The sequence below is a fragment of the Lacerta agilis genome, chromosome 8 (assembly GCF_009819535.1).
Source record: "Lacerta agilis isolate rLacAgi1 chromosome 8, rLacAgi1.pri, whole genome shotgun sequence".
Lineage (NCBI taxonomy): Eukaryota > Metazoa > Chordata > Lepidosauria > Squamata > Lacertidae > Lacerta > Lacerta agilis.
Genome location: NC_046319.1, coordinates 10,030,569 through 10,055,662, shown reverse-complemented (window position 1 = coordinate 10,055,662; position 25,094 = coordinate 10,030,569). Strand labels below are relative to the sequence as shown.

Genomic DNA, 25,094 nt, shown 5'->3' with positions numbered 1-25,094 from the left:
ATGGGGAATTCCGAGGCTGTTTTGGGAGTATGCAGCCTCCCAACCTTCCCAGGAGTGTGGGAAAGGCTGCCTTGCCCGCAGATGCCCTTAAACCTGCTCTGACCCTTTGGGAAAATGAGCAGGGGGGCCAGGGCAGAGAGCACCCAGGGGGAACGGCACTCCTGTGGCCGGCCTGATCGTCCGAGATTCCCAACGCTATGAAATATAAATTAGTTTTAAAACTCAGCCACTGATGGATAAGAAGAAGAGAAGATTTTATCACTGTATTGGTATGTGAAGCGGGACGGAAGGGGGGGGGAGCCCCGGACTCTGTGATTGTATTCTGCTTTAATATTTTAAATAATGGGCAAATACCCCCCCCCCAGAAGACCCAACTTTATTATATATAACAAGTGAGATCTGAAAGACTGACAATTTGAATTTGGTGGAGAATATCTGAAAGCATAAATTTACAACTGTGTGGGATTATGAAAAGTAAACACGCTGTCCCATTGAGTGGAGAAAAGATTCATTAACATCTGGAAGGGGATAAGAGCGTTTTTATCTGTGATTTTGGCAAAAGACGAACCCCTTGGACACTGGCTGACTTTAATTGGAAGAATTTGGTTGACTGCCCAGAAATGACGCAGTTGGAATTTCGCCCAGACTGCAAAAGTGCGACATTGGAGGGAGAAGGGGCCAATCCCCCCCCCTTACTATATGATTTTTCAATTACGACTGGCTAATTCTCCTAAAGGATGTAAGTGGGTGCAGACGGGTGCATAATAAATGTGGGAAAATATGTGGAATACAAAAAAGAAGATGGCGATCGCTCATATATGGCTTTTGGACTCAGTTCAACAAGGGGGAAGGAACTGTGTTGGAAATACGGACTTAAATCCACACAGAGACACTGTTTGCTTTGATTTATCTTGCCTGTTGGAACATATCAGAGGCTGTGAAAATATTGGAATGCGAAAACAATGGACAATAGTTAAGATAAAAAACCAATGGAATTTGAAGCATGGGAAGCCTTAAATAAAATTTAAAATAATAATTCGGTTGATTTGGAACCTTTCTTGTTTTATTGATAATTGGATAAATAATTTGGAATGTAATTTGGAATGTTTCATATGATTTTGTTGTATTGGAAACTTTAATAAATATGATTTGGCAAAAAAAAAAAAAAAAGGAATGTGAATCGGGGTAATCTAGTCTATTTATAGTCGTTGAAGTAGTTGTAGCCGTAGCCGTGGACGGAGATGTAGTCGTGGACCTCGTCGTACTCATCCACTTCTGTCATTGGTGGTGGCTCAAGTGTGATGGTACTTTGCAACACCCTCGTTTCACCCCGGGATGGCTCCCTGTCTTCACTTGGGAAGAACCTATAGCGCTTGAGTCTTTTGGCTTCCTTGTGCCCTTTGTGTTCAAAGAGGATATGACGGACACCTTGAGGGTAGTTGTTAAAAGCGTGTGCAACCTGGAGAGGAGAGAGAAAGGGAGGGCGCTGCTGGGTCTGGGGGAGGTTGCAAACTACCCCTTCCGGGATGGAACCTCTCCCCCCACAGCGGTGGCTGGTAGGGGGAACCAGAGCCAAAGAGAGACAGAGGCAGACTAGTTTAGTCCCCATTCTTCTCTTGCCAGATGTTAGGCAAGAGGAGGGAGCTCCCAGGTAGTCAACCAGCTGAGCTGCTTGTCAGTAAGACACTTTGAGGTTTTCCACAATCCAGTGGTATATATCTTTTATGAAATATTTACACAAGAAGGCCTGCACGTCGTAGCAGACGGAGGTTGCTGGGACCCCTTTCACCCTCATAGACCACCCTCCACTAATTTTAAAAAGCTTGCATTTTCTATTCAGGCTCAGCTCACCGGATGCCACGATGTCACACCAGGTTCTTCATATTGATGTTCTTGAAGGACTTCAGAGTCTGCGGACAACAACTTCACGGTCAGTTTATAGCATGAACCAGGTCCAACTGAAACACTGTTTTTGGTTGGGGGGGGGGCGGGAGGAAGAGAGAGAAATTATATGAGCCTAGGACAAATTGAGATCCAACTGGGCACATCAACCACCACTGTTTCTGCCACTATAGCATGGAGATTGAGAGAGATCTTGGCAGTGCTTTTTTTTCTTAAAAAAATGTTTAGGAGTACTCTCATTTTGACTCAATAAAATCACCACTTTATACTTCAAATCAGGGAAAATAAATGCAGTTAATGGACAAAAGCACAAAGAACATGTATTACCAGGTACCTCATTTTATACAGTTGACAATTCACTGTGCTAAGGAAGAAACTATTTTTTTTTTTAGTTTCTTCTCCCGATAGATATACAAAATGTTTAGGGGTATGTGCACCCCTGTGTCCCCCAAGGAAAAAAGCACTGGATCTTGATATCTGCATTTTATATTTCTGGTTATCTTTGGTCAGGGAAGTGAAGTGTCTCAATATTAGTAAGTTCTCATTAACATTCAAAATAAAACTAAAAGATGGGTCCAAGTGCCTTCCTGATTAACACAGCTGGTAACTAATTGGGACTGGGTGCCACTCTAAATAAGTGGAGACAAATTGCAATCCCTAATGCACAAAAGGGCTCAGTGGTTAGAGCATTTGCTTTGCATACAGAAGGTCTCTTGTTCAGTCCTTGGCATGTCCATCTAAGACTGGGAATGTGCCTTCCTGAAACCCTTGAGAACCACTGCCCTCTCTGTGTTGTCATGGAAGTGATGGCCAATGGCCGCCTTCATTCCTCTAGACAACTGCCCCTGGGGCTGAAGCCTAGATCCAAGCAGACCCTCCCCTCTGCATCCAACTCACTGACCACATCTATCCTTGGGATCTCACAGATGCCAAGAACTTCGTTTGGGGTGTCTACCTCCCTCCGCCCCTGCCGGGACAGGACACTTGGCACTCACAAGTCCTCCACCACAATACTGGGTCTGGCTTCATCCATCAGTTCGTCCCAATAGCCTTCGTCCTTCAAGGTGATGAGCTGAGACTTGCTGCAGGGCCTGAGACATTAAAGGACACCATCATTACCCCACATCACCCTCACTACCCCACAGCATTGGGGGATCCAGCTGGCGCTGTGGTCTAAACTGTGGGTTTGCCGATCGGAGGGTCGGCGGTTCGAATCCCCGCTGGCCACATGACCCAGAAAGCTGTCTGTGGACAAACGCCGGCTCACTTGGCCTGAAAGCAAGATGAGCGCTGCAACCCCATAGTCGCCTTTGACTGGACTTTGCCATCCAGGGGTCTTTTACCTTTAACCCACAGCATTTGGACCACGTGTTCTAAGAGGCTCAGCAACTGGCAATCGTGGGCCACTTCCAGCTCCCTGGAAAGAAGGTTTGCACCCTCCTATGCAGAGGTAAGCAATGATGGCCTGCTAGCAACCCTTTTTAGGGAAAACAACCGGGGGTGTGGCTCTCCCCACTGCCCACACTTTTTTAGTCCATACAATAATAATAAAAAAGAACAGCTCATTTGATAGGATTTGGTGATGCAAATTGCTCCATCTCTTTTTTACCATTTCATTTTTATGGGTTATATTTATTGAGGGGGGGGGTGCTCTCCTTATGCAGAATACAGTGTGAAGCACAACGACCCGCACCAGGGCAAATGAAAACTCCCTTTCCTCATCTTTCAAGTGGATTTGAGTTCAGACAATGGTAGGTTCCTCACCTGTTACGTGCAACAAAGCATTTGTAGAGCTGAACAGGAGCATCTTCATCTCTCTCCCCAAAAATGCCAAATTCAAAAGGGTCGATTATCTCATGGATGCGTTTTGAGTCTTCTATGGACAGTTCCTCAGTTTCCCAGTGGCCCTCGGCAGGTGTCTGGATTTCCCAGGAGTCCAGGCCATCTGACGCAGCGTGTGTGATGGGGAGACAGAAAATGAAGGGAGAGGCTTTGAGTGCATGGAAGCAGCCAATGGGTTAGAAAGAAAACAAGAAGGACTTAGGCCCCTTTCAGACTGTCCCTGTTTCCAAGAGGGACTCAGTTGCATAATGGCAAGTTCAGGGTCCCAGATTTAGGCTCGTTTGGCGATCGTGTGCAAGAAACCCACATCTCTACAAAATCAGACTTCCGGACGCAATGCCATAAGACCTCCCCACAAATGAATTGGCTCGATAAATAGGCAGTTTCCTTAAATGTGGGGCAAACTATCAGGATGATGGGGCAAAAAACAGGCAGTTCGGAAATGACCGTACTGTAGTTAAATTATTACATTGGGTCCATTAATTCCAACAGGTCTCCTTTGAGTAACAGGTGTAGGGAAGCGTTGGCTAAACTACAGTTTCCATCATGTTAGGCCATTTCTTTTGCTTGCTGGGATAGATGGGAGTTGTAGTTCAGCAACCTCTAGCTTCCCACACCTGGAAAAAACAAGGTGCTTGGCTATTTAGAATATGCAATTATTTATATATAGTACAATGTGTGTTTTGTGTTTGTAGATAGATATAGATATAGATATATATAGAGATAGATAGATAGATGGGCTGGGCGTTACCTGGTTTTTAAGGCCACCGCGAGGCCTTGCAGATTGTTGCTGCTACTGCCAACACATAATGCGGTCATGGCAAGGTGTTTCTGCCACTGCTGTTTCTTCTGTCTCCTAGCAGGCCTGCTGGCAGTCTGGTAGTCCCAGATTATTTGTATTTACTATGACTCACCACTGAATTTTGGATGGTCCTGAATACCACCATTTGGTAGCCAAGCCCAAAGCCCAAAGTCCTGTTGGGATGCATTTTGGCTTGCCTGCTGATGAAACTGAGTGTGTGATGATTGATAATATTGTCATTTATCCATTTTAGACCCCTAAGTAGTGGCAGTTGCCAGGACATTGTCCTGATTGCCTCTGTAAAGTTCCATCCTTATTTCAGATATTGTGGTAGATTGCAATGTTTAGCCGGTGATATTGTGAGGTTTAGCAGCTGATAACATTGCAGTGTTTAGCTGGTGAGTTATCGTGATTTTGAAAACCATATTTCGCCTGGCCCTTAAACACACTGTGATTCGAGATATATTACCGGCTCAAATATTATGAAAAAATTATCCCCATGTGAACTTCAAACCAGTTTGGGACGATATGTCAATATATCCCCCCTCCCCCAGTTTAGCCATTACTGTGCTAGATGAACCAATATTGGGACTCAGTGTACAACAGTTTCCTATGTTCCTAAAGGCTTTGTGATTCAGATCTCTGTCCAGGAGCGTTTTATTCTCCCAAATTAATGGAGACATACCTTGACCATCAGGGTTCTTGATTAAATTCTTCTCTAGGTGGGAGAAAATGTAGAAAGCCAATGGCATTGGAGAAGAGTCGCTGTCCCTTTTCTGGAACTTGCGCTTCCACAGAACCGGCAGGTCTACCAAGTCCCGCCACTGAGAGCAGACCAGCCGGCAATTGCAAATCAGGTCGCTTGCTGGAACCAGGGACAAGATATCCAACAGAAGGTGTTCGGGCAAATTTTCCATGTTCGCTGCCATCTCCCCTTCAATGAGGTCTTAGCCGCCTGAAGAGATGAACCATGAAAGAGGGAAGGAAGGGGAATGGGCAAATATACTAGATCTGTGAGTGGGCCATAGGCAGGGACAAGCAGGGTACTGCAACAAAATGTTGTAGCATTAAGTACTTCAGTTCAGCTGCTTTATACCTTGTCAGGCCCCCTATTTTTTAAAAAAATGTATTTTTATTAAAGATTTTCTTGGTTCACAAAAGTATGTGCAATGTCTCTTTTTTCAAGTAACATTTTTAAAAGATCATTTTCATTTATTGAGACATTAGGAAGAAAAGGGGGAGAGGGGGGAGGGGGGAGAGATGATTGGGGGTGGGCAACAGCTGCGAGGATGCTTTTTGCCCAGGGGTGGAAATAAGAGAAAACTCCGACCAAAGAAGAATGGATAATCAAGATGATGGACTACGCCGAAATGGCAAAATGGAACCGGAAGATCAGACACCAAGATGAGAAGAAATTTAAGAAATGGAAAAAGTTTATAGAATGCCTTAAACACTTAGAGACGTTAGCAGGACTTGTAATTTTGTAAGATTAAAAGTGGATATAAACAAACTTCGATAAATATAATTAGATGTAGTAAGAATATATATAGAGAGGAAGGGAAACAATGAGGGGCAGGGGAAGCCTAGGGATTCGGGGAATCCCATAAAATTGATTATGTTTAAATACAAATGTTATCTGTAATTTTATTTTATTTTTTAAGAAAGATCTACCCTCTTGGGTACGCTTCTCTGCACGCCCCCCCCCTTCCCCTCCGAGGCTTACCTGGTCTGGAACGGGCGCAGGAGCACGTGGCGCTTCCGAGAACAAGTCTGATCTCCGCCCCGCTCCAGGCAGGCGGGAGAAAGTCGACAGCGATCCTAGTCCAGGCACTCAATTCGGAGAAACGACCCGCCCACCGCTATCAATCCCTCTCGTCGGATCGGGAGGCGGGGCGAGGAGTGGAATCCCCGCCGGGGCGTATTTGCATAAGATGACGCCCCTCCAGCGTGCCAACGCGCATCTCGGACCCAACTTTGCAAAGCCAAGAGCGGCGTGGCCGGAAGTTCCGTTCAGTAAAACAAAACCATCGCAAAAGGATAAGGGTTACTGGAGAGCACGGAGGACCATACACACCTCATTTCAAGCAGGGTCGGATTTAGGTATAAAAAAACTGGCAGTGATCTATCCATTGTCGTTGGATAGACCAAAGAGGATTTTTGGTGAAGCCAAAGTTGTAGAGCTTTTTTTTTTTTAGGAAGGCAAAGTTGTTGGGTTTTTTTTTGGGGGGGGGGGCGGAGAACATCACTGAGGGGCCAGGAATCGACCAGGATCTACCAGGAACACCCTGCCAGTAGATTGTGACCTACCTAAATGGTATCTAAAGCCATTTGCACATAACAAATAGGAGCCTACACAAGACAAAACACTGTTGCTGTATTTAGGTTTTATTTTATTTGTTTTTTATCTTATATTTTGGAAATGTATAGCCAGTTCCCCCCCCCTTAATTCCCCCCCCCCCAAGAAAGAGGGGCCCTAAACGATAGCTTGTTTAGCTTATACGTAAATCCGGCACTGGATAAGGGTTAGTGGCGAGTGTGGACCATACACACCTCATTCCAAGACTTTCCCTGGCTCAGGAGAGTTAGCATCTGTGACAAATTACCAATGATACTCAAGGGTTGCCCAACATCCTGTTAAAAGGACAATGGAGATTAGGATGTCATCTAATCAGGGACATGAGGCTGGATGACCACACACACACACACACACCCATCTCCCATGGATTTGCATTGCAATTTAGGGCGGGAGTCACAAGACCAGGAGAACCCAAGCACAGGGCGGGTGCCACTACCAAGAAGGCCCTCTGCCTGGTTCCTCGTAACTTGGCTTCTTGCAGCGAGGGAACCGCCAGAAGGCCTACTGCACTGGACCTAAGTGTCCAGGCAGAACGATGGGAGTGGAGACGCTTCTTCAGGTATACTGGACTGAGCCTGTTTAGGACTTTAAAGGTCAGCACCAACACTTTGAATTGTGCTTGGAAACGTACTGAGAGCCAATGTAGGTCTTTCAAGACCTGTGTTTTGGGGTCTCGATGGCCGCTCCAGGTCACAAGTATATTTCTTGTTAAAAAATCTACTGAATGAAGACTTCCTTTTTCTAAACTTCTGTCATGTTTGACCAAAGGGTATGATTCCTGATCAGATGTGACTTCAGCTTAGAAATGAGCTCAGCGACACTAGAATTCTTTGGAAATGCATTTATTTTAAGACAATTGGCTTTGCAGAGAACAGCCACCCCTCGCTCTGCAAAATCTTCATGGGAAGGGGAGGGATCTTGTTGTGGTCCTGTGTATGTTTACTCAGACGTAATCCTTGCTGCATCCAGTAGGACTTACCCCGAAGTAAGAGTGCACACAATGCCAGCCCTACTAGGAGTAGACTCACTGGAGCTAATGAACAAAGAATCATGGAATTATAGAGCTGGAAGTGATCCTAAGGGTCTCCTAGTCCAGTGTTTTTCAACCACTGTTCCGTGGCACACTAGTGTGCCGCGAGATGTTGCCTGGTGTGCCGTGGGAAAATTACTTTATATATAGTCAATATAGGCACAGAGTTAATTTTTTTAACATTTTCTAATGGTGGTGTGCCTCGTGATTTTTTTCATGAAACAAGTGTGCCTTTGCCCAAAAAAGGTTGAAAAACACTGTCCTAGTCCAACCCCCTGCAATGCATGACTAACATGCCCATTTCTTTCAGTGGGTCTCCTCTGAGTAGGTCTCAGTTGCATGCAACCTTTAAAATACTTGTTCTGCCAAAGAATTCTCCCCACCTACCCCATCACTGCCAATCTTTCACTGAAGCACAGAAAACCATAATTTTGTGGTTTGGGTAAGTTTAGTGCATCATGTTTAAGTGGGATTTTTGACCCCAAGTCGATTCTCATTTTCAAAGTCCAACATGCTGGAGAAGTTGGTGTTTTTTCAAAACCTTCAGGCATCTTTGCTGCCCAGAAGTACAGAAGAAATAAGTGTGTGGGGAGGGGGCCCGGAGGCTCCCCCCACCAATTTCAGGGTGTTGTGTTCCACCAGTGGAAGGAGAAGGGTTCCCGGAGGACATTGGTGCCACAGTGGATCTCGCCAGACAAGATGTGGTAGGAGAAAAAGTCATCGATGAAGGTACAGTTCAGTCCCAGCGGTTCCAGCAAGGAGCGGACTTTCTCTTCCAGGCAGCACTGTCCATGGATGATGGGGCCAAATGGTTTGGGGATGCCCAGGTGCTTCCCCAAGACGAGCATGTTCACCTAGGCAGAGCAAAAACAACCAAATGCTGCAGTCTGGGTTGGTTTTTCTGCCACCCTAGCTAACGTTCAGCATGTAGAAAGCTGCCTTCTACTGAGTCTAACCATCCATCCAGCCCAAAGTTCACTACACTGACTGGCAGCAGCGCCTTTCCAAGGTTTCAGGCAGAGGGTCTCTCCTGGTCTTAGCCAGAGATGCCATTGGGATGGAACCTGGGGCCTTCTGCAGGCAAGGCAGGTGCTCCACCACTAAGTTATGCCTCCGCTTAAAAGTAAAATAAGTTTCTAGTCCCTATGGGTCTGAGGAGAAGACTGGTTTGAAAAGGAACACAGGGAGCTGTCTTTCACCGAGTCAGACCATTTGGCTCAGTATTATCTACACTGACTGGCAGTGGTTCTCCAGGATTTTGTGCAGGCAGCATCTCCCAGCCCTACCTGGAAATGCCATTGGGAATTGAACCTGCAAGGCAGCTGCTCTTCCCCATCTAGCTCAGTGCTGCTTACACGGACTGGCAGCAGCTCTCTGGGGGTTACTGCTCCGGAAGCCGATTCCCAGAGAAGAGATTTCAGTTGCACTCGATGCCCCTGCCTAATGGCCAAGGAATGAGGGGGGGAGGAAAGCCCCTCACCATGTCTGGAAACAAGGCGGTCGCTGTAGAGTCTTCCAGAGTGAACAGCTGAGGGATGTCCACGATATCTCGCTCGCTCAGGCCCAGCTCCCGCTTCAGAATGCTGCGGTTCCAGTCGATGCAACTCTGGAAGAAAGAAGAAGATGCAAAATATTCCCCTTGGGCTGTAAAACTCTCCTATGTTTCATATTGAAAAAATTGCACCTGAAGGCAGCAAAGCTGCTGTGCATTTATAAGCTCAGGATAGCAAGTAACAGGTTTTTTTTAAACAAAATTTAAAAAACAACCACAAATTCCCGAGAGATTAAATAACAAATCACAGGCCCCTCCAGATTGTTTGATTGTGTACATATTTTGCAACATGTTCTTGACACAATAATAATGTATTACTGGTGGATTTATTCTGTATTATTATTATTATTATTATTATTATTATTATTATTATTATTTCTACCCCACTTTTTATTTTTTATTTTTCAATTTAGAGATTTTCTTGGTTTACAAAAGTGTGTACAATGTCTCTCACATTTTTCCATGTAACATTTTTACAGATCAATTTTGGTTGTTGAGACATTAGGCAGAAAGGGGTGGAGGAGGTGGGTGGGATGGGGGGGGTGCTCAAGGTAGCACACATGCTTCCCCTCCTCTCCATTTTATCCTCACAACAACAGTGCAAGGTAGGTCTGGCCCAGAGGCAGTGACTGGCCCCCAAGGCCACCCCATGAGCTTCACCGCTGCGTGGGGGATTCGAATCCGGGTCTCTCCCAGTCTGTCACTGTGACATGGCCCTCCAAATGTGCTTCGACCCCAACACCTACCAGCCCCGGCCAGCAAGGCCAAAGGCTCAGATGGGTGCCAGACATTCATGCCACTACGATGCCATTTGAAACAGTCACGGCTTCTGGGAGCTGTCATTTGTGAAAGTTGCTGAGAAGTGTTAGGAGGCCTACGTGGGGCTGAAAAATAAGAGAAAGTCTGTCTTTGGATGCAGAAACAGATGCTGGTGGCAAGGTCAAGGAATGCGGAAAGGAGATTGCTAGAAAGGGAGAGAGACATTTGCCTAAGCGAGTTGGGCAATAGGAACCAGCTGCCAGGGGAAGTTGTGGTATGGCGATTATTGGATGACGGAAACAAAACAAAATGTGTTTCTCTTCCAGGGAAGATGTATTGCAGATCTTACGCAGGGTGTGACTTCAGAGAGATGCCGGGGCTCAACCCAGACACAATTGCTCAATTTCACCATAAACAGGAACAGAAATGGCCAGGTTTTGCCTATTTGTCCCATTTCTGGAACGGAAATCAATCTAGCTAGCACAATAGGTATTTACATTGCTTTCCATCTGCAAATGATACACAATTGATTGCTCCCCTTCCCCTCCTTTGCACTGTGTTTCCTTTTGCACTAAAATGATGGGTTGGAAGAACATAACAACGATACAATCATGTGATTAATTATGGATGTTATATAATTGTGCCGTGGCGGACAGCGGGACAAATAATGCAGGTGTTTTTTTGTGGTTTTTTTTGCAAAAGGTGAACTGAGGTGGAATGGAAACTGCACTGCAAATTCAGGGTGGGATGAAAACAGTCCAGATCCACCTGCACTCTAATAACGGTTTACCTGCACATACTTGCTGTCACGGTGCAAAAGTCTGTCCGCCAGGAGCTCATCCAGAGTAATGCGCCCCACTCTCCCGAGACCTGCAAGGGAAATGGTTTTCACAAATTTTAAAACGTGCTGGCTTTCGTGACCCCCATCAGGAAGGGAGCAGTAACAACATGGTGCTGACAACAGCAGTGTTGCAGGTTCAAATCCTGTATGGGGCAGCTGCATATTCCGGCATTGCAGGGGGTTGGGCTAGATGATCCTCAGGGTCCCTTCCAACTTCACCATTCTTTGATTCTGTCCTCACCTTCAAACAGGGCAGCATTTCCGAAACCTTCTTTTTGCTTCTCTCTGAACAGCTTCAGGCAAGCAGCGGGACTGGCTAAGAGCAACCGGAAACCCTGCAGGGAGAGAAATGAGAAAGCTAAACTGCCGGGCAGAATTTGGGTCCTCCATTTAAGGTGCCCATTATGGGAAGCCCACAAACAGGACATGAGTGAGACAGCAACTCTCCTCACCTGTGATTCCTGTGGTTCAGAGGCATACCGACTCCAATAGCAGAGGTAAAACACTGTGACTAGTAGCCACTGATGGCTTTGCCCTCCTTGAATTTGTCTAACCCCCCCTGTAAAGCTTTTTCGGGAAGCTGCAGCCCTCCCACAGAGACTGGGGACAGGGATAGGGCTCCGTGAGAGAAGCCGGCAGAGTGACTTTTCCAGCACAGAGCTAATCAGGTATAAAGAATCAAATATGGAAAAGGAAGCCGGTCAAAGCACTTCCCTGAGGATCAATACCTTCCTGTTGGAAGCCGGAACAAAGGTCAGGAACTCATCCACATGCCCTACAGTGAGCCAGTCGGAATACAGCTCAATAGGAGGCTGGACTCTTTGAGCATAGAGGAAATCCCGGACAATTTTGACCATTTTCCTGTTGCCAGACCTAAGAGATGAGGCAGGGTTTTTAAAAAAAGAAAGGGAGGGATGGAGGGAAGGAGAGAGAGAAAGAGAGAGAAAATAGAAGGTGGGATTAGAACTATTGATTGGGGGGGGGGATATATTCAGTTTGCATTTGATTCTCACATGATTTGAGCTTTCCAAACCAAAACACAGCCACCTTCTGAAATTCGCACTTCTTCTAATTTTGCAACACTGTTCTCTGGTCAAATAATGTTTACAGAAATGCATATAGTATGGTTTTTGTTGTTCAGTCGTGCCCGACTCTTCGTGACCCCATGGACCAGAGCACGCTAGGCATGCCTATCTAGTATGGTAATGCATGCAGATAAATGCATCTAATAGTGAAATAAATTACAAAAATTCATTGTGTTAGAAAAAGCATCCCTGCCTGAAACCCTGGAGAGCTGCTGCCAGTCAGGGACATGGCTCAGTAAGAGGCAGCTTCCTATGCTCTCATGAGTAGCCGGATGCATCTTTGCAGTATCTGGATGGTGAGGAGCCCATTGAGAACCAGAAACCAGCATTGCCTTCCCAGCGAACATCTTCCCAGCTGCCTCTGCCTGAGTTGGGAGGTGCTTGGGTCTCTAGGTGGCTTCATATCATGAGATCCTCCTCCTCCTCCATTAAGGCTTCCTCATTAACCAACCTAGCAGTTCGAAAGCACGTCAAAGTGCAAGTAGATAAACAGGTACCGCTCCGGCGGGAAGGCAAACGGCGTTTCCGTGCGCTGCTCTGGTTCGCCAGAAGCGGTTTAGTCATGCTGGCCACATGACCCGGAAGCTGTCTGCGGACAAACGCTGGCTCCCTTACCCTATAGAGCGAGATGAGTGCGCAACCCCAGAGTCATCCACGACTGGACCTAACGGTCAGGGGTACCTTTACCTTCATTAACCAAGCACAGAACAGCACAGGAAAGCTTTCGTTAGCCTCATGACAACCCACTCCTAGTACTTGCCTCCCTGAAAACAATTGCTAGACCAGGGTTTCCCGGAGAAAAAAATATCTGAATGGTATCCAGCAGCAAGGCAATGACATTCTGATTCATTCCCTGATGAAAAGACTTGGATTTATGTCCTCATTGCTCTCTCTGGAGCACCCTTGGTACCTTAGATCATGGGTGGGGGGGGGGTCCAGATATCATTGGACTCCAGTTCCCATCAGCCTCAGGCAGCCTCAGGGATGGTACAAGTTGTGGTTTAGCCAGAATGGCATAGTGGTTAGAGTGTTGGACTTGGACCTGGGAGAGTCCAGGGTTCAAATCCCCACTGTGCCGTGAAGCTTCTTGGGTGTGACCTTGGGCCAATCCCTGCCTCTCAGCCCAACCTACCTCACAGGGTAGGAATGGGAGAACCATGTACGGCATCTTGAGTCCCTGGGAGGAAAAGTTGGGATATACCGGTAAATGCAAGCAATAAATATCTGGAGGGCCAATGGCTCCCTGACCGGCAGCCGCTCTCCAGGGTTTCAGGGAGGAATGCTTTTTCTAACACAATGAATTTTTGTAATTTATTTCACTATTAGATGCATTTATACGCGTGCATTACCATACTAGATAGGCGTGCCTGGCGTGCTCTGGTCCATGGGGTCACGAAGAATCGGACACGACTGAACCACAAAAACCATACTATATGCATTTCTGTAAACATTGTTTAAGTTCAGGCAGGGAGTCTTTCCTCCAGCCCCACCTGGAGATGCTGCTGAAGATTGAATCTGGGACGTTCTGCATCCAAAGCAGATTCTCTACCGCCGAGATATGACCCTCCCCCCACCCCCAATTATTTTCATTTAACAATTGAATGGCAATGCGTGCAAGCCTTGAAACCATTCCCCTGCAATGCAGTGTCCCCCCACCTCTACAAGCAAGGATTGGGAATTATAATTGTAATTATTTTTATTTATTTATTTGTTTGTTTATTTGTTTATTTGTTTATTTTTTTTTTAATTCTCAAAGCTTTATTTGCTGTTGCACATTTTGTCCAGTAGGAATAACGTAGCATTGATTGAAAGCACATTTTGCTTAAGGTAAGTCAAGTGAGTTATGCTGTTGATGGCAAAGCATGATCTTCCAAGTACTGCTCTTCCAAGTAGATATGGCCTCTGTGCACGTGTGTCTTCTTCTTAACGGAAGACGGCAGACAGCAGTGCTCCACCAGCTGTCACTGCAGCTGTGGTAGCAGTGGAGAGCCCAGCAGCACCGACTGACTGAAGCGCAGCAACAGCGCTCCCAGCTGCTACTCCTCCACCATTGGCGACGGCCGCTGCTGACATCATTTTTGCAGCCAGGGAGCCAGCCGAAATTCCAGCTCCAGTGAAACCTGCTGCTCCCAGTGGACACCAATCGTGGCCACTGCCAAGGCAGCTGCTCCTCCCAAAACTGCAGTTACTGGATCAGCCATGCTGGCTTCCTAAAGACCCACTCCGCTTCTTGCGTATCTGCCAATTATTTTTATTTTGAGCTTGGTGGTTTACCCTGGGAAACTGCTGCCGATGAGGATCCTGCCCAGTGGGTACTCCTTGCCCTTGACCGTCACAGCGGGACTGACGTCCAGGTTCCCGAATGAATCCAGGCTGGATACGCGTCCGTACCGGGGTTCTCGGGTCACGTACCCAAAATCAGGGCCCTCCAAGGAAACACAAGAAGGAGAAATAGGAGCATAGGCAAGTATACAGAAGGCAAGGTGTTGCACAAGATGTGCCTTTAACTTCTAATCTGTGTCTCGAAAATGCTCTCTGTTTCCAGAGAGGAAGGTGAGAAATCTTACTTAATCTGGAGAGATGTGCTTTCATTATTTGGCTTTGAGCGGGGCAGTGTACAGATAAAGTCAGCTGCAGCCAACTAAATTCTGCTGAGAGTAGACCCACAGAAATTCATTACTGTTTCTCCCTCTCTCGTAACACTAATAATAATAATAATAATAATAATAATAATAATAATAATAATAATAATTTAATATTTGTACCCCGCCCATCTGGCTGGGTTTCCCCAGCCACTCTGGGCGGCTTCCAACAATGATTAAAAATACATGAAAATATAGTTGTTTATCTCTTTGACATGAGATGGGAGGGCATTCCACAGGGCGGGCGCCACTACCGAGAAGGCCCTCTGCCTGGTTCCCTGTAGCTTCGCTTCTCGCAGTGAGGGAACCGCCAGAAGGCCCTCGGTGTTGGACCTCAGTGTCTGGGCTGAATGATTTGGGTGGAGACGCTCCTTCAGGTATACTGGGTCGAGGCCGTTTAGGGCTTTAAAGGTCAACACCAAGACTTTGAATTGTGCTCGGAAATGTAATGGGAGCCAATGTAGGTCTTTCTGGACCGGTGTTATATGGTCTTGGCGGCCGCCCCCGGTCACCAGTCTAGCTGCCGCATTCTGGATTAGTTGTAGTTTCCAGGTCACCTTCAAATGTAGCCCCACTTGAACATCCAGTGGAGCTGGATGTTCAGGACGCATCAAAGGAAGTCCTTCTATACATGGATAAACTATGGAACTCCCTCCCGCAGGAGGCAGTGATGGCCATCAACTTGGTTGGCTTTAAAGGAGAATTGGACAAAGTCGTGGGAGAAGATAAGGCTAGCCATGACTATGAGTCACAATGGCTATGCTCTGCCTCTACATTTGGAGGCAGCAATGCTTCTGAATACCAATTGCTGGAAACCACAGGAAAGGAGAAGGCTCTTGTGCCCAAATCCTGCTTGTAGGTTTCTCACAGGCATCTGGTTGGCCACTGTGAGAACAGGATGCTGCACTAAATGAGTCACTGGCGGGCTCTTCATATGTTCTTACGTTAACCCAGTGTGGTACACTGAGTTGGGTTCAACTCCACTCTTAGCCTTGAAACTTCCTCAAGTGACCTCAGGCCTAGATCACTCTCTAGTGATCTAACCTACCGCACAGGGCTATTGATAGGGGGAAAGTAGGGTGGATGGAGAGACAAACATAACCATCCTGGGCTCTTTCGAGGAAGACGTGGGCCTGGTTTGTACGCAACACAAAACCATGGTTTGCTTAGCCAAAGTGTGTTTTGTATGAACCCAGCCCAGCAGACGCAACTGTGGTTTGTTTTCTGGTGGCAAACCAAAATAGCATGCCATTGTTTCCTTTTTGCTTAGGAACTATGGCTTGCCATTTTGTCTGAAGCCTCACTGAACCATGGTTTGTTTGGCCAACCCAGCCCGTAATCTCTTCCAGCAGCAGAGGCAGGAGGCAAGAAAAACCTGGAATCAAGAAGCTAAGACAACTCTTGCAACATATGAAATGATTGCTTTTAGTCGCAGATTGTGTATGGATAAATATAATGATATTTGCAATGCATTTATAGAAATTATAGTGACTTGTATACTCTCTGGAATAATGAATGGCTATATATATATGTAGCAGCCTATTGTAGTAGACTTTTATTCACCTTAAAATGGAGAAAACAAGTCATGGCTCCTTGTTCATCCATGAGACAAAGCATGGTTTGTTGAACAAACTTCAGTTTAGCATTTCGTGCAAACACAGCCATGATATTTAGATTTCTTTTCTAATGCTATTGATGAAAGCATCTGCTTTCAGTAACAGAAGTGATATGCTGAGGGCTGAAGAAGCCTGGCTTACCAAAATGCTTTTGAAAGGGAATTTCTTGAGGCCTCGGTTCCTGGGGGAGTCAAAGACGACGGGGAAGGACTTGTGGGGGGCCTCCACATAACCAAACTCCATCTCATCCTGTTAGATGGGAGTGAAATGGATCAGGAGGTAAGGTGCCGTATCCCTTTGGGAATGACCAGTTTAAAAATCTGTTTGCAAAAACACGCTTCCCTCTTTCCCCAAATGGGTTTAATCCGTACTAGTTACTTAAAGCGTTTGCAGCCCGTTCTTCAGATCAGGGAACAAAGCCAATGAAAATATTAAAAGGAAAACAATAATATACAAGAATTACAAAATCCTATGAACAGGTCCAATAAACAGCAAATTAGCAAACAAATATTCACCCTTCCCTAACTGCTGGAGTGTGTATTGGGAGACCTGGGGGGAAGGCAGTGATGGGGAAGGCAGAGACCTCCTGGTGGCAGCAGGTGCCCCACCTGGCCTCAGGGATGTACAACTTCAAGGAGGGTACCTGGATCCAGCGGTCGCCCCGATTTTCAATCTCCGGGCAGATGGTCAGCTTACAGCCAGCTTTCTGTGCCAGGGCTTTCACAGCCTCCAGGAATGTCTGGTTGGGGTTGGTGCCTCTTTCAATGCTGGAAAGGAGGAAAACATGCAAAGGGAAGGGAAACTACAGTTGAAACTCGAAAAATTAGAATATCGCGGAAAGGTTTATTTCTTTCAGTAATTCAATTTAAAAGGTGAAACTAATATATGAGATAGACTCATGACATGCAAAGCGAGATATGTCAAGCCTTTGCTTGTTATGATTGTGATGATTATGGCATACAGCTGATGAGAACCCCAAATTAACAATTTCACCTTTGGGGTTTTCATCAGCTGTACGCCATAACCATCACAATTATAACAAGCAAAGGCTTGGCATATCTCACTTTGCATGTCACGAGTCTATCTCATATATTAAACTCCAGTAGCTAATGAAAACAATTGCTTACATAAATGGACTTTTCCACGATATTCAAATTTTTCGAGTTTCACCTGTATGTAGATGAGGACCGCAGCGGGGCCTTCTTTAGCATATCTGCCCAGCGCCAGGTCAAAGTTTTTAGGGGCGCAAGTCTAAGTTGTCCAGCTTTTAAGGAGGTTGAACAGCAAAAACAGCTAACATGGGGGGAAAGCGGCAGCGATAGCTCCCTTTTCCATTTTTGCGATCATGCGGAAATGAAAGACGCCACTAGGGGGCGCCGCTGGATACATTGATTCTGCAGCTCTTCCACAAAAGAGAATGGAAATGAACCAGCGATTGACCGCCGATCACAGTTAAGAGCTTAGGCAGCTTCAGTGGCGGGCACCTGGCGCCTCCCAGAATTCAGCACCCGGGTGCCCTCCTGCACCCCTTGTACCCCCGGGTAGAGACGGCCCTGGAGGACCGTTAAGAGCATGAGAAGAGGCTGCTGGATGCGGCCATTGTCCCATCTAGCCCAGCCTCCTGTTCTCGCAGCAGGCAACCAGATGCCCCAAATGAGAATCCTGCTGTATGCAGGATATGAGCACAACAGCATCTCTTCCCATTTGTGATTCCTAGCAACTGGCATTCAGACGCATTACTGCCTCTGATTGTGGGGGTAGAGCATAGCCGGATCCTGGCTAGTAGCCCTTGAGACTCCCTTACTTTGGAAGCCATTGTGGCTCAACTGCAGAAGTGAACCATTCTCAAATTAGCTGAGTACTTATGGTCCACACACACACACACACGTTTCCCAGGACTTGTTTCCTCTAGCGCTGAGATGTTTAGCTGGGGAGCAAAGGGTTGCCTTCAGCCAAGTCCTAGTCCGAGCAGGAAATGAATGGGCCTATGTCTGCCATGTTCAGTCACTTCAGTAGCTCTACCCTGAGCAGGACTAGAACTAGGTACAACTCTAAGGAAACTATGGGATATAGACTCGTAGAAGTATAGAGTTGGAAGGGACCCCAAGGGTCATCTGGTCCAACCCCCCACAATGCAGCTATCACAGGTGAAGAATCGCTGGCAGATGGGCATCCAACCTCTGCTCGGAAACCTCCAACATCCATTAAAAGGTTGGAAACCTAGGAAGTGATACTCATCTGAACATTAACCATCAGCTTGGTTTTAGCATCCTAAATGACACCATTACCCACTGCCAGGACCGGTGCTAGGGCTTCTGGCACCCTAGGCAAGTCCAATCTTCTGGCGCCCCCCCCCCCTGCCAAAGCCTGCTTTAGCCGGAGGTGGGGGGGGGGGTGGAGAGGCAAGCAGCGTTTTCTCCGCTGTAGCAGAGAAGCCTCTGCTCGCCTGCCCCGCCCCCGCCAAAGCCTGCTTTAGCGGGAGCTGGGGGTGGTGTAGGGGGCAAGCAGCACCTCTCCACTACAGTGGAGAAGCTGCTGCTAGCCTGTCCCGCACCCCCGCCCAAGCCTGGCTAGCTCCCCCTCCATTTTGGCGCCCTAGGCAATTGCCTAGTTCGCCTAAATGGGCGCACCGGCCCTGCCCACTGCTCCACCCACAACACACACCCCTACCACCACCCACAAAAATATGGTGGTTTTTTTAACCTGCAGACAAATATCTCCAAGGGCTTCAATGTGTTGGGGGTCATTATCCAGGGAGCCACTCGGAAAACCACAGTGTCTGTGAAAACGGGTGTGGCTGGCGAATTCTGTGGAAAGTAAGAGTTGGGGGGGGGGGGGAGAGAGAGAACATCAGAAGAGTCTGGCTGCAGGGTCAGGCCATTGGGATCACGTCCAGCATCCTGTTCTCACAGTGGCCAACCAGATGCTTATTGGAAGCATGGGTACAGCAGGAAAGTATGGCCTCCCGTGTCCTCCACCATCCTCATTGGGATTGTACCTGACTTGAGTGCTCCAGCAGTGTCGCGTTCAAAGAAACTAGGCCTTTGAAGTTGGCATCTGGGAAGGCCAAGCCCTCCACGTAGAAAGTGTGCTGCCCTTTGCCATCGGTGCGTCCCACGGTGTAAGAGAGCTTGTCCACCCCCAACACATGCTCGTAGTTGGAGAATGACACATCGCCTGCAGTGAAAGCAAGCCACGTGACATCTGTTATTATATTTCGTTGTGTTTGTTTATAATATTTACAGGGGAAGTCATGTAAATAATGCCCTGCAAGCAAACTGGAACAAATGCAGGATGGAAGTTTGCTGTTGTATAACCTGGCTGCAGACAAATCAGAATTAATGCACAATGAAGACTGGGTGCCGTCTAACATCCGCATGAGTTTTCTGCAAACAAAGCAGAACAAATGCACCATAAAGACTGCGCATTGTCTGACCTCTGCATAAGCATTGCACAAGCAAATCAGGACAGATGCTTAATGAACAGGTTGTCTGGAGGATCACCCTGTTGATTCCGCCAGACCAGAGAGCAGATATTAGAGCAAAGAACCCCCCGGGGACTCACCTCTAGCATGGAAAACTCTCACTTTGGCTGCATCGAACAGGGAGATTTGAAGGACCAGCTTGTGGGTGTCAAAGACGCCGGCAGGGCCATGGGTGTTCAGGATCAGAAGCGACAGGTCTTGCAGGTCTTGGAAAAACAGGACGGGCAAGGATTTAGGTGTCAAAATAGGTCACGATCAAGGTGCTCCTTCCAGCCTCCTTGGATGGGGTGTTCTGACTGTGTTTGCCTTTCCAGTTACATATCAACCCACCCCAAAGGTTCGTGCAAACTAGGGGTTGATGTTTGAGAACTGTTGACTCTGGGAAATGGCCTCAAAGGTCTCTGCTGCAGAGGAGCATGTACGAAGCTTCGTTGCAGGGGTGCACATATGAAACTTGACTTCAGAGGTGCAGAGACGAAGCTTCATTTGATGCTATGGAATTTGGGGATATCGGGAGCCGATGGTCCTGGTCCTTGCCCTCCCCATATCCTGGTCACCATAAGAGAGAAAAATGGAGAGTGCAGCCATGGGCGTAGCCAAGCAGGGCAGGGAGGGACAGCTGCCCCCCAATAATTAAAAATCTATAAAAATATATAGCAAACTGAGGTTCTGCCGCCCCTAACAAAAAGCCTGCCCCCCGCAACAAAAATCTTGACTATGCCCATGAGCACTGCAGAGATGCAGAGGACTGGTTTGTACTCTTTCCTTATTTTTAATTTCAGGATTTGGCTATAGAATGTGAATTACTGCCAAACAGACAAGAGTTGCTGAGCCTGTGCATTTTTGGCAGTTTTTTTTTAAAATTGTATTTTAAATCATTGTAATAACCTGGGACCCTAGGATGAAGGGTAGGTAATAATAATTACTGTTGTTGTTGTTATTATTATTATTATTATTATTATTAGAACCATTCTTGACCATCACAATAGGCTGTAGGCCTTTGCAGGCAGGGATGCAGGTTTCACCGGCTTATTCCCATCAAGCCGCAAGGCCAGGGTTCAAGTGGCATTTATTTCTTTATTGCATTTACACCCCACCGTTGGCTCCTAGGAGCATACATGGTTCTCCCTCTCCCCATGTAATCCCCACAACAACCCTGTGAAGTAGGCCGGGCTGAGAGGCAGTGACTAGCCCAAGGTCACATCCAGTGAGCTTCATGGCCAAGTGGGGGGAATTGGACCCTGGACTCTCCCAGGTCCTAGTCCAACACTCTAACCACTACACCGCACTGGCTGCTTGGCCCCAGCATGTACCTGTGTGGGATCGGACGTACGGATAGGCATTGTCCATGTCTCCAAAGCTGGGGCCGTCCCTGTCGCAGTTGACCAGCAAAACCGCTCCTTCTCCTTGGGGACCCCAAGACCATTTTGTCTGCAGGGAAAACGGCAACAATGAATTTCACTGATCCTCAAACAAACAGGGCTTTTCCCTTTGCAAAAAAAAGCTGCAAAACCTTTAGCTGATCCTCAAAAAAAACACAGGGCTTTTAGAGGAGGAAAACCAGAAAAATATTTTGTTTCTTGTTTCCTCCTCTAAAAACGAGGTGCACCCTATGTTCCGGTGCGCCCTATGGGGTGAAAAATACGGTAGTTAAACAGTGGAACTCCCTCCCACAGGAGGCAGTGATGGCCGCCAACTTGGATGGCTTTAAAAGAGGATTGGACAAATTCATGGAGAAGAGAGCTATTGATGGATACTAGCCAGGATGACTGCTCTGTCCTTACGGTCAGAGGCAGCAATGCTTCTGAGCACCTGTAGCTAGAAACCACAGGAGGGGAGAGGGCCGCTGTTGTGCTCAGGCGCTGCTTGCGGGTTTCCCATTGGGGCATCTGTCCAGCCACTGTGAGAACAGGAGGCTGGACTGACAGAAACATAGGAAACGCTGCTATCCTTACCTTGTTGTTTGCTTTGCCATCCACCTTACCAGTTCGGCTAGTATCAGCGTCCAGAGAGATAGCTGACAATATATTGGGGGGACGGGGGGGAATAATCATGTTAGTACTTCAGGCTACATATTTGATACTGTGCGTGAATATTTTTACTTTATTGAATTTATTGAATTTACATACCCCATCTTTCCTCCCCAAGCGGCCCAGGGGGTTAATACCACAGAGTAAGCTGCCATGCCAGGCTTAAGCTAGGTCAAGTCCCCTTACTTTGGGAGGAAATAGGTAATGAAGCCTATTGCTCACTCCCAGTCTACCTGAGAAGTTCAACATGTAAAGAGGTTTGGGCTAGTTGCTCCAGCTCAACCATATGGCTCTCATGAGCCACTATACCAATAATTTCGGAACTTGCACCACTCGTAACGTGCCTGTGCAACTTTTTCTGAACGCTATATGGAAAAGCACATGAACCTGACCTTTGGAGGGTTTGTAAGTAAACTATTTTTACTTACCAAATGTGTGGCATTTTTCTATGCTGGGGGGAAAGGGGAAATTTGGAACCCACAGGAGTCTGGTGTACAGGTCTAACAGCCTATATTTCCATGCTGTACTTTGGTGCATATTTTGTGATTTTAAATCTCTGCTGGGGTTTTCTTGCCAAAAGTAATTTCCCCAGACTTGGATCTTGGAATCCAGGAATTCTAATGTGTGTGTGTGTGTTGCACTAATGTGTGTGTGTGTGTGTGTGTGTGTGTGTGTGTGTTGCACCAACAGCCTAGAGCTGTAAGGAATAAGGATCTGAATACCAAATACGAGTGAGAATGTGGAAGGACTGGTCAATACTTACCCATACAAGTGATGTACAACCAAGCATTGGCAATGAGGGTGTCCCCTGTTGGTCCGTAATATGAAACCCGAACCTGCAAAAAGACACAGTACCCACTCATAAGAACATAAGAGCCCTGCAGTTTCGATCAGACCAATAGCTCTGATCTAGTTCAGCATCCTGTTCCCACAGTGCCCAACCCGGTGCCCCCAAAGGGAAACCCACAGGCAGCCATTCCCAGCAATGCCATTGACACCTAATGTTTTTTCTTGCGAGGTTTAAATGGCCCACAGAATGGCAAGTCCCACATAGCAGCAACATGGGCTCTTCCGTACCGCCGTTTAATGCGGACCTCTGTTATTTCTCCACTGTCCATGTGATGTTCTCCTCTAAATAACCACTCTCTCAATCTTGATTTTCTCATAACAGGGATACTCTGAAAAGTAAGTAAGGGGCCCCCTCATCTTTTTATTCCCATAAGTCTCATGGTTTCCTCCAGGCTTGTATCCAAAAGGACAGGCTTTCAGAAGATGAGCATGGCTGTCGGTATAAGGGTGCCTCGAGCACTTTGTTTTCAACGCCTCTTACAACAGCCCTAGAAGGTAGGTTCTATTTAGTTAGATATTTCATAAAATTTATACACCACTTGATTGTAAGGGGGGGGGGACACACACCAAGCGGTTTGCCAAAAGCTTAAACAATAAAATTATCCAGAATAATTTAAAACGATAGTTTAAAACATGAGTAGGCAAACTAAGGCCTGGGGGCCGGATCCGGCCCAATCGCCTTCTAAATCCGGCCCGCGGACGGTCCGGGAATCAGTGTGTTTTTACATGAGTAGAATGTGCGCTTTTATTTAAAATGCATCTCTGGGTTATTTGTGGGGCAAAGGAATTTGTTCATTTTCCCCCTTCAAAATATAGTTCGGCCCCCCACAAGGTCTGAGGGACAGATGAAAAAGTTTGCTGACCCCTGGTTTAAAACATACCCCAAAAGTTAAAATACTAAAAATACTGAATTCTTACAAATGCGGAATGGGTTTTCTTTTCTTTTACCAAAGTAATTCAAAACACCATACAACAATCGTCCTGACTGGGTTTGAAATCCATCTGGATCCAGCGCACCTCCCTTGCTGCGACACTCTTCGCTGCTCACCGCAACGTTGCCAGGCTCTCAGAGGAGCCCAGCCGCTCCCCGCTCACCTTGTTGTCATTGACGGCGCTGCTGGGTCCGCTTAGAGCCACGACCACTTCCACGTCCGAGTCGAGAAGCCACCTTGTACCTTCAGATGCTGTGGCAACATTGGGGTTGTAGATGACGTAGACTCGAAGCCCGGAAGTTCCACGGACATCAAATGACGTGGCACCTTTGGGTATAGACCTAGGGCCAGAGCAAACCATTGGGGTGGGGTGGGGGTGGGGGTGTTCAGTTTTATCATTGCATTATCATCACTGATAATCTGGAAAACTTTCTGACAGTAAGAGCTGTTTGACACTGGAACGGTCTTCCTCTGGAGGTTGTGGACTCTCCTTCCTTGGAGGTTTTAAAGCAGCTCAACTAAGCTGTTGAACTTGATAGAGTCTGATAGACATTGACACCTCCATCGCACCCGTGATTCCCCCTTGCCTCTTGGCCCCTGGGAATCCTGCTGGTCATTTTGGGGTCCCCTACCCTAGAACTTTCCCTGCATTCTGACTGCATTCCGAAGCCAGGATTGTGATGCAACGCTACAGCTTCAATAAGAGCTGCTTGACGACAGCCTTACACACACACACACACACACACACACACACATATACAGGTGAAACTCGAAAAATTAGAATATCATGGAAAAGTCCATTTATGTAAGCAATTGTTTTCATTAGCTACTGGAGTTTAATATATGAGATAGACTCATGACATGCAAAGCGAGATATGTCAAGCCTTTGCTTGTTATAATTGTGATTATTATGGCGTACAGCTGATGAGAACCCCAAAGTTGAAATTGTTAATTTGGGGTTTTCATCAGCTGTACGCCATAATCATCACAATTATAACAAATAAAGGCTTGCCATATCTCGCTTTGCATGTCATGAGTCTATCTCATATATTAGTTTCACCTTTTAAGTTGAATTACTGAAAGAAATGAAGAAATGAGTTTCACCTGTGTATATATATATATATATATATATATATATATATATATATTCATTCCACATATGCATTGCCACCTTTCTGTGCTTCCTCCACCCAGCTCCGTCTATGCCTTGCAGCAGCTTGTAAAGGAATATATCAACCTGTCAACACGCAGAATTTCAAAGGGAAGCCGAGGGAGGCAGTAAATCCGGCCATAAACCCGTCTAATCGCTCCTTTCCTTGTAGTTGGGCTCTGTTGGATTTACGATCCGCAGAAGCACACCCATTAAGCATGA

At 46.7% G+C, this 25,094-nt stretch overlaps 2 protein-coding genes across 2 annotated transcripts; both read right to left on the bottom strand.

Moving 5' to 3' along the window:
- Nucleotides 1-1,195: 1,195 nt before the first annotated feature.
- LOC117050911 (F-box only protein 44-like) lies at nucleotides 1,196-6,307 on the bottom strand. Its single transcript, XM_033156858.1, has 6 exons — nucleotides 6,270-6,307; nucleotides 5,232-5,501; nucleotides 3,667-3,847; nucleotides 2,898-2,993; nucleotides 1,852-1,966; nucleotides 1,196-1,459 (listed from the first exon to the last, which is right to left on the bottom strand). The coding sequence occupies exons 2-6, from the start codon at nucleotides 5,473-5,475 to the stop codon at nucleotides 1,196-1,198; spliced, it is 900 nt and encodes a 299-aa protein (XP_033012749.1). The 5' UTR covers nucleotides 5,476-5,501; nucleotides 6,270-6,307.
- A 1,892-nt stretch (nucleotides 6,308-8,199) lies between these two features.
- LOC117050910 (protein-arginine deiminase type-1-like) lies at nucleotides 8,200-24,083 on the bottom strand. Its single transcript, XM_033156857.1, has 15 exons — nucleotides 23,886-24,083; nucleotides 22,705-22,777; nucleotides 21,867-21,928; nucleotides 21,225-21,342; nucleotides 19,992-20,117; nucleotides 19,426-19,604; nucleotides 19,131-19,234; nucleotides 17,071-17,194; nucleotides 16,569-16,676; nucleotides 14,444-14,595; nucleotides 11,813-11,957; nucleotides 11,326-11,419; nucleotides 11,034-11,113; nucleotides 9,413-9,538; nucleotides 8,200-8,786 (listed from the first exon to the last, which is right to left on the bottom strand). Exons 1-15 carry the CDS (start codon nucleotides 24,081-24,083, stop codon nucleotides 8,553-8,555), a joined length of 1,923 nt encoding a protein of 640 aa, XP_033012748.1. The 3' UTR covers nucleotides 8,200-8,552.
- Between the last annotated feature and the right edge of the window lie 1,011 nt (nucleotides 24,084-25,094).